Source organism: Patagioenas fasciata, chromosome 18, assembly GCF_037038585.1.
Source record: "Patagioenas fasciata isolate bPatFas1 chromosome 18, bPatFas1.hap1, whole genome shotgun sequence".
In the NCBI taxonomy this organism is placed as follows: Eukaryota; Metazoa; Chordata; class Aves; order Columbiformes; family Columbidae; genus Patagioenas; species Patagioenas fasciata.
The window spans coordinates 13,148,416-13,157,738 of record NC_092537.1 but is presented as its reverse complement, the minus strand read 5'-3'; the positions used below and the strand labels follow the sequence as shown (position 1 = coordinate 13,157,738).

The following is a 9,323-nucleotide window of genomic DNA, read 5'->3' as shown; positions in this document are numbered from 1 at the left end:
TCATGTTGCTGGTTTGATGTCTATCTCATCCCACGGGGTGTTTACACCCCCCTGCCCAGCCTGGGCGCAGGATTGGGGTAGGAAGGGGCAATGCAGGCACGGAAGCTGCTCCACCCCTCACCCTATTTACACCAAATAAACCTCCAGTGCCGGCGGGCTGGCACTTGCCTTAAAAGCCAGGGCAGGTGACAGTGGCAGAGGGGACATGGCAGCAGGGCACATGCTGCAGGTGGGGCTCAGCCTGCCCCGCTCCCCTGGGGGGGCAGCCAGCGGCTTTCCCACGGCCGAGGGTGATGACGTGGGCACTGGGCAAGGTGAGTGACCTGCGATCAGGGACAGCTGGGGACAGCCGCACGTGTCACACGGGGAGATGCAGGAGGCTCTTGCTCATGCCGGGGCCATGTCCAGCACAGCAGAGGGCTGGGGCAGAGCCACGTTCCCAGCACCCCGAGCAGGGGCACCGGCAGCCGGGTGGGCTCAGGCTGATGCTTCTCAGCACTTGGGGCAGGGCAGCACCTCCTGATGCAAGGACAAGGCGACTTTGGGGACCACAGTGGTGCAAACAGCCCCACTTCAACCCCGATGTTTCCCCTAGCCTGGTTTCCATGGCTGGAAACCCATGTGATTGTACGAAGGGTCTCTGTGTTCAGAGTGGGGACTCAGGCTGAGCAGCAACCGGTTAACAGTCCTGCCCGTTCACTGGACTAGAACTGACCTGATCTGCTGGTTTTGCTGAACCTGAGCAGGAGCCAGAGCCCAACCCAGCCTGGGAGCAGCCTGGGTGCCCTGACCCCTCGCATGCGGCCCACGGAACTGGGACCATGCTGTCCCCTATGTCCCCTTGGGGCCCGAGCAGAGTGGTTTGGTTTGGTGCAAATCCATCCTAGACTCCACATCCCAACTGAGCACATCCAAGATAAATACATCAGAGAATTAACATGTGTGCTAATCGACTTTATCCTTGCCAATTAAACACTGCCTAGCTGAAGTCACCCATGTGACAACTCCCGGCTCTTTGTGCAGGGTTCAGAGCTGAGCCCTCTTTCGACTGCAGGGAAAATGCCACTCACTTTTCTCTAGGAGGAGCTCAAACTCTGCTCTGCACAGCCCCACCACTCCTGGGTGCCAGAGCTTCTCTGGGGGTCACTTGGGGACATTCTGTCTCCAAGGAGATTCCCAGATGCTCACCAACCCCTTGATGTGGTTCCCTGAATCAGGTATCTCCAGGTATATGGGAGCATGTTGGAAACAGGGACTCTTTGGCCCCCCACAGACCATCCACGCACCCTTAGCGAGCACCTCTAGCTGCAGCACCTTCTCCTTGCACCTTCTCCCCGGCACCTGAGCAGCAGACGTGGCTGGGATCTGCAGGAGGCTTTGGCTGGAGACGATAAAGAGGGAGGGGAAACGCCTGAGGCTTTGGTCGCTCCCTCTGGGCTCGTAGCAGCCCGATCCTGCGCTACCCAAAGCCGATAGGGGCTTGTCTCCTGCCCCGCTCTGTCCCTGGGAGGGGACACGGTGCAAACGATCCCTCTCAGCCACAGCATTGCGTGGGCCCCCACTGCTTGTGGGGTCCCTGGAAGGGGACACGGTGCAAACGATCCCTCTCAGCCACAGCATTGCGTGGGCCCCCACTGCTTGTGGGGTCCCTGGGCTGGGACGGGCTGCTTGTTCTCCTCAGTGTGACGCTGCTGTCCAATGGGCATCCCCTGGGGACCGGGACTGTCACCCTGTCTGCACATCCCTCGCAGCAAGTGACACGTTGGGAAGTCAGGAGCTTTCTGAGGGGTGCAAAGCCCCTCATGGAGTGGAGAAGCAGCCCCGACAGCCAGCAGGTGCCTGGGCCCATGCTTCCCCGAGTCCCTGGACGGTGGTCTCACTGGGGGGCTGAGCCGGTGTCCCCCAGTTCCATGTGAGCAGATTGAGCAGCTCCAGCCAGGGAAAGCCCCCTGAAAACCTTACCTTTGCAAGGGGGGGAAATAATTGAAATACAAGACGTTGCCATAAGACTTCAAAGGGCTGTCAGCCAGGGTGAAATGCTGTCAGCTGGGGCGGTGAGATGTGTTGGATAAAAGGTCTTTGTCCTGCAGAGATGTTGGGTTCATCTCCAGTCACAGTCGTGATCACATCCGAGGCTGACACCTGGGACATTGACGCCTCCGCTTGTCTGGGCTGCGGGCAGTTTGTGGATTGGGACAAGATGCCAGAGCCGGAGCAGCAGGCGAATATCCCCCAAGATGTCCTCAGCAAACCCCCAAAGGAGCTGAAGAAGCTGGCAAGAGAAGGCTACTGGGCAGCGAGCCGCGTTCTGAGAGCTCGGGTGTACCACCACCTCATCCAGCAGGTCTCCTGCCGCCTTGTCACCCCAGACGCTCTCGTCTACAAAGACGTGGTGAGTCGGCTCTTCGGGAAGCTGAGTGTGAGCTCCCACCCTTTGCCCGAGTTCCTGGAAGGATGCTCCCTGCCTACGTACTGCCTCAACCTGGAAGGGGTCACTGCCTTGAAGAAGATCCTCATCTGCATCGGCCACCTTTTCCCCGACATAACCTACAGCCCCATCCTCCCCTCGCTGGTGGCTCTGCTGCTGCACTACAGCGAAGATGAAGCTCAATGCTTCGAGAACATTGCCCGCCTCATTGCCAGCAATGCCCCCCACACCAGCTACATTGACCAGTCCTTCCTGGCACACCAGGCCTCCTGCATGACTTTTGGGGACCTGGCCAACAAGCACTGCCCAGCTGCTCACAAACTCATAGCCAGCACCTCCGAGAACGTCTTTGAGGTCTACTCCGAGTGGTTATCGTGGCTCTTTCAGGACCTCCCCTTTAGTTACGCCATTCGTGTCTTTGATGTCTACCTGCTGGAGGGGCAGAAGGTTCTCTACCGCATCGCTCTGGCCTTGCTGAAGCAGTACAGGCTCTCGGTGAGCTCCCCCGAGCTGGAGGGGACCGACATCAAGGCAGACCTGCAGGCTTTTGCCCAGAACATTGCTGAGCATGTCACCGTGGACAAACTCCTTGAGAGAGCCTTTGGCATCCGGCTGTTCTCCCGCAAGGAAATCTGGCTCCTCCAGATGGCCAACAGGAAGGCACTAATGGAGAGGGGCATCACCATGGTGCAGGGCAGGTAAGGAGGCCCCTGTGTTTGCCAGTTCGTGGGGCTAAGCAGGGAAAATATGAGTTACAGTGGAGATACAACATGGGGGGAGCTTCAGCTACATCCCTCGGCTTTGGTGATGCTGGCTGCCCAACAGCTGCTCGGGGGGGATGCTGTCAGGAGACACGGCACAGTGGGAGCTAGTTGTGTTAACAGAAAGCTCACCGTGCAAAAAGCCTGACGAACCCTGATGCACGGGGGCTGCACCCCTAAAAGCAGACGGGCTGTAACGGGCGCCCTCCCTCGCACAGGCAGTCCTTCCACCTGGCTGTGGACATGCAGAACTTCAGCTCCAGCATCGTAACAGCTCAGGAGATGCGCATCATCTGGTCCTGGATCCCTGAGCGCTTCTCCCTCTTCCCCCCGCTGCTGCTCTTCTCCACATCCCAAGACGGGTGCAGCCTGCAGAGGTAAAGCCCCTCTGCCCCTCGGGTCTGGTCAGGTGGGCCAGGTGGAAAAGCAGGTACAGGTTGGTGATGTAGAAAGGAGCAACATGTGGTGGCCACAGGCACATCTGAGGTCCCCCAGGGACCCTCCTCTATGATTCTATGGTTCTATAATTCTGTGATTCTGACTCTATTGGGAAATACATCCAGATTTAAAGCAAGCTCATTTGGTAAACTCCCCCCACAAAGCACCCCAGAGCCTGGTGCACGAGGGTAGGGTGGGAAGATTTGGTGTTTGGATTTATCTGAGCTATTACTTGCTTCACTAAGCAAAAGTTACAACTTGAGCAGTCCCATAGGCCAACTCTCTCCATTCCTGCACAAATACTGAAGATGCTTGAGCTACAGGGTGATGAGTTTTTGCTGCTGTCCTTCCCTGAGCTCCCCTGGCACAGCAAGAGGCTCAGAGGAGCCACCACCGCTCTCCACTGCCCTTTACAGCCTCATCCTGCCCCCATGCTGCTCCTGGGCCTCAGCATCCCCCCAACCCAGCTCCCTTGTTCATCTCTGCAGGTTTTACACGTGTTGTGAAGGCTACGAACCCACGGTGCTGCTCATAAAAACAACAGAGGGGGAGGTAGGTGTTCCCCGCAGAGCAGTGCACTGTGCGGGCGCCGAGGTGGGGACCGGGTGGTTGGAGCAGCCGCGGGGCTGCGTGGTCCTGCTCCTGCCCTGCCCAGGGTATGTCCCAGCACCCAGGAGAGGACAAACCGCACCCCTCGGCATCAAGAGCCACCTTAGACACAGGCTGGTCGAAAGGGTGCTCCCGGCACCAAGAGCCACCTTAGACACAGGCTGGTCAAAAGGGTGCTGCTGGGGGAAGAAAAAGGAGTCAGTGAGATGGAGAGGCCACAAGTGATACTCTTTTTTTGCAAAAACGGGCTAAAAGTCCTTGCTAAGCAGACATTCCTGAAGTCAGCAGATGCTTCGCCTGAGCCAGGACTTGCTTTCAAGGCACTAAATGCAAGGATCTCTCCCTGACTGCAAGAGCAGCCGCACAGGGGAAATGCAGGGGAAATAAGGACAGCTTCTATGGTATTTGAAAGTTGTGAAATAACTGCAAAAACTGAGCCAGGCCTCTTCCCAGGGACTCCAAGAGTGGCTCATAAACCCATATTTTATCTCTCCACTCTTCATCAAACAGCAGAGGCAAGTTTGTAAATTGTTCAGGCATCCCAAAGATTTATTGACCGGCCGAACCTGATGTCCCACACCTGACACTTCAGCGTGGTGCAGAGATAAACACCCTGCGATCCCCTAGGGCCTTGTGCAGGCAAGAGAAGGTGACATAAAACCTTGTTTCCTACAGGTTTTAGCCCATTTTATTCCTTATCTAGTACCAAAGACAGGCACAATTTCCCACCTCTTGGTCAGTCCCTTCCAGCCGTGGTCAAGGACATCCATAGCAGGATGGGCCTGACCATGGGTGGAAGCACTGGCCAAAACAGCTGGGGAGCAGCGTCTGATCCTCCTCCTGGGACTGGTTAAAAGCCTTGTAGGTAACAAAAATGGGTCATCTGAATCTTTGCCATTTTAAAACACATTTTTCCCAGATTCACAAAACAGGTGACCATCTCGTCGCCATTCGAGGGCCAGCTGAGCACAAGGGACTCCCAGATCCCAGCACGTTGCAATACTATTCACGCAACACTTGGAGCCACAGTCATTCCTCCCCACGGCCAGGAGCGGAGGGGACTCGCTCTGCTCCCAGCCCCTCCCGCACCGACACCCCCTGTCCTCTCTCCCCAAGGTGTGCGGGGCGTTTCTCTCCTCTGACTGGAGTGAAAGGAAGAAGAGAGGTGCGACATCGGGCTTTTTTGGGACAGGGGAGTGCTTTGTATTCACGGTAAGTCACGTTTTATTTCTGGGTTTACACTTACTTTTTACACTGACTTTTTCCATTACCCCTCTGACCCCTCCTGGTGGCACCAAGCTGCTTCCTCACCAGGTCTCACTGCCGCCCTTTAGCTCTGGGAAGAGGCAGCGGCACAGAAATCGCTGTGCTGGATCAGAGCAATGCAGAAGGAGCTCCTGCCCCGGGTGAGCCGGCTTGCCCGAGCCCCCAAGGCAACACGCAATAACCGCGGGTGGGTCCTGGAGCATCCTCCTGGGAGGAGAGTGGGGCAGCAAGCATGGCAGGATGGGTTTCTGCCCCGTTTGCTCCTTGGAGCAATCCCAAATCAGCCCCGCGGACCCTGCAGAGGCAGCGAAGTCCAGCATCCACCCGATATCCCGCTGGCGTCCCTCCAGCATCCACCCGGTAACATGGGCAGTGCAGGTGTGGCCATCTTGGGCAGAACCTGGTGAAAAGAAAACCAATTTCTCAGCCACAGCAACCTCCAGAGCAGCCCTGGCACTGCCAGGACACCTTGTGCCCTCCCTGCCCCAGGGCTGGACCTCACACTCAGCTTTGGCCCCTGACCTGCCTGACCAGGCAGCACTGTCCTCCTCCAGCAATGGAGAGATGCCCCAAAGGACAGGGCTCACCACGTTAGGACAGGGCTCACCGTGTTAGGACAGGGCTCACCGCGTTAGAACACAGCTCACTGCGTTAGGACAGGGCTCACCACGTTAGGACAGGGCTCACCGCGTTTCTCCTGCTTCCCAGGTGCGCCCTGAGACAGAGCGGTACGAGTGGGTGTTCATCAAGAAGCCGGAGCTGGCCAAAGCCGTGCCGCGCTCACGCCAGCGCTCGCCTTCCCCCTCTCCCGTGTCCCTCCTCAGCTCCTCCCCGGACAGCCACAGCACCAGCTCGAACCATCTCACCGTGCCCACGCCGCAGAGGAGAGGTCGTCTCTCCCCATTTCTGGCCATCAGGCATTTCCTTCTGCCTTCCAAAACAGCCTCCATGTTCATGTCTGGCTCTTGGGAAGGGATCATTATCGGTAATTACCAAATGGTGTGCACCCAACCCCTGCCACACTGCTGCTTTGGCTGAAAAGGGCTGTACTGCAGGTGAAAATCTGAGCTTCCTGTACAGACAGAGATCTCCTGGTCTAGGACAGGAAGCTAAAGGTGGGGAGATGGAGTTAGCCTGCTCTTCCTCAAATCAGCAGGGGACTGCAAAGCCACCCAAGAGCAAGGATGCCCCAGAGGGGCTATGCCAGCCCAGGGGGAGCAGCACAGCCCAAACCCCCAGCCAGCTTTGCATCCTCACGGTGTCGTTTCCCAGCCCCCTCCTCTGCTTTGGGCGCAATGGGGAGGGGATGCAGGTGGGGACCAGCCTGGGCACAGGCACCAGCAGCAGACACCCCAGCTGCCGGCCAGCGGTGCCCTCGGGCTTGGGCAGGGGGGCTGAGTCTGTGTGCCACACGGGTGCCGGGGAGGCAGCGCGTCAGCAGTGCCCCCACGGCCGCCCCTGCCTCCCTTCCCGCCCTCGGCAGCAGGATCACGGCAGGTCTGGCTGCGGGGAGGCAACGAGATGTCCTTGTTCTCCAGCTCTGCAAGCACTTTAATCATTCAGCTGGTGCTGCCAGGGCAACCTCTCGCACCAGCTGCCCTGCACAGAGCTCTCCCGGAGACCGGCCTCCATGCCAACAACACAATTAGCAGAGAAGGCAGCTCAGGGCGTCCCCAGCCCAGCTCTGCACTGTGGCCAAAGCACAGAAACCTGAGAGATGGGCACAGTCCCAAGAGATCTCGTGGGCTGGGCCAGTGCCCCTGCTGGGGCAGGAATGGGGGAGAGCAGATCCCAACCGTCCTGCTTGCTTTCCAGGTGGAGGGGGAGGCCAAGCTCTGTCCCTTGACGCCAACCTGCTCTGGGGGCACACAGAGCACTGCGAGACCTTCGACAACCCGCCGCTCTGCCAAGAGAACTTCAAGGTGCAGCTCTTGGAAGTGTGGGGCTTTCAAAACACGCAGGTCCCATAGGGGACAGCCCCTCAAGGGCCACCGGCCCCGCCGGCCTGCTGCGGTCACTGCCAGCAGTGCCACGGCCACCTCCGCTCACCATCCTCCCCTCCACGGTCAGACGACGTGGAGGTGCGGAGGGAGGGCAATGAGGTGCTGGGAGCGGGACTGTGGGCACTTCTGGGGACATTTGAGGTCCTCTCCCACAATTTAGGCCCAGCCTGCTCCACCTGGTCTGTCCCAGTTGGGAATGCTGAGGGGACGTGAGCCAGTCCAGTGTTTCCCAGCCCTCCCTGGCCAGTTTGTGGCTTGCGGCTCAACAGCAAACCAGCGGTGCTGCAGCACAGCAGACTCCGCAGGGACTTGGAGCTCAGGCAAAATCCAACACCGAGGTACAAAGCTCACCAGGAACACTCTCAGCCCCCGCTACCCCGTGCTCCCAAGCCCAGCAATACACTTCAGGCCATATGCAGAATTCTGTAGCCTCTGCAGAATACCAGGAGTCCCCTGGGATCACTTGCTGATCACCATCCAGCACAGTGTGAGAGACTCCTTGTTCGCGGTTCAAATTGCTCATCTGCAACTAGCAAAGACCAATCTGGTATCTAGACACCTGCACCCAACAAGAACCCCCAACTGTGTCATTTTGTATTAAACTGAAGCTCTATATTCACCACAAAGGGCTGATGTGAGACTGTGAGCAGTGAATACACACGAGCTTTGACCAAAACGCCCCGAGTGCCTGGGGCCAGCCCAATGGGAGACGTGCCCTTTGAAAACACAAACAGGAAGGTGCAAGTGTAGCTCGGCCAGCCAAGGCGACCCTCGCAGGACGGTCACTGATGTAGAGACGTCATTCTGGCTACAGGATAAAAATGTCTCCCATGTCCAAATAGACTGTCCACTTGTGGTTTTCTCTTTCACATATTCCACTGCTCGAGCTATTCTGAGCAGGAGCTGTTGCTGCCTCAGCCCCAGCTGCCAGCGATTGCAGGATGACGAGGGTAGGAGCAGGAGCTGGCAGAAAGACCCACAAAGGTTACCCAGGTACAACGAGGAGGTGAGGCACAGCCCTCTGTCCCCCCATGCCCGGCCTTCACCCACAGAGCTCAAATGAAAGAACACCATCAAATTACTCTTTCCCTTCAATGGAAAAGCTCTGCTAGGGTGTCCGCTGTATTTCATTCTTTCCGTGATCACAGAATCACAGAAGGGTTTGGCTTGAAGGGACCTTCCCAGCTCATCCAGTCCAGCCCCTGCCATGAGCAGGGCCATCTTCACCCAGCTCACGTTGCTCAGAGCCCCGCATGGAGGTTTCTGCATAAATGGATTTGATCCCACTATATTCATTCTTATAGTTTCACCATTCGAGTGTGGGAACTGAATACAACAACTAAGAAAATCCATCCGTCTGAACGCCACACGGGGCAACTGCTCAGAGCCCCGTCCAGCCTGGCCTGGGATGCCTCCATCTTCCACCTCTCTGGGCCCGTGTTCATGTCCTGGCCTTTCAGTCCAGCTGAAGGTTTCCCGCAGGGGTCCCTCTCCCTTCCCAAGAGGCTGTTTCTCTCCACTCCGAGATGTGCAGGATGCACCAGATGCCTGGAAACACAAAGCCCTTCGTTAGCAACCCAGCCTGACCTCCTCTCAGCAGTCTGCAGAGGATTTCCTTGGAAATGCCACGCTGGCCCAGCCTAACGTTAAAATACCAGAGGCTGGGGCTGTACCACGCAGGCTGTGCATGTCTGTGATGTGGTGGCAGAGCCTGTGAGTCCCTTTGCAGCTGTACAGGTGCCTGAAAAGAGGGTGGAGGGTGTTGGTCTCTTCTCCAGAGCAGCAAGTGACAGGATGAGAGGAAATGGCCTCAAGTTG

The 9,323-nt window shown here is 57.6% G+C and overlaps 1 protein-coding gene across 1 annotated transcript; it reads left to right on the top strand.

Annotated features, from left to right (window-relative positions):
• Positions 1-205: 205 nt before the first annotated feature.
• LOC136109566 (TBC1 domain family member 24-like) lies at positions 206-8,328 on the top strand. The gene is made up of 7 exons (XM_065852349.2): positions 206-314; positions 2,091-3,126; positions 3,408-3,566; positions 4,116-4,179; positions 5,353-5,448; positions 6,211-6,487; positions 7,318-8,328. Exons 1-7 carry the CDS (start codon positions 206-208, stop codon positions 7,470-7,472), a joined length of 1,896 nt encoding a protein of 631 aa, XP_065708421.1. The 3' UTR covers positions 7,473-8,328.
• The last annotated feature ends 995 nt before the right edge of the window (positions 8,329-9,323 follow it).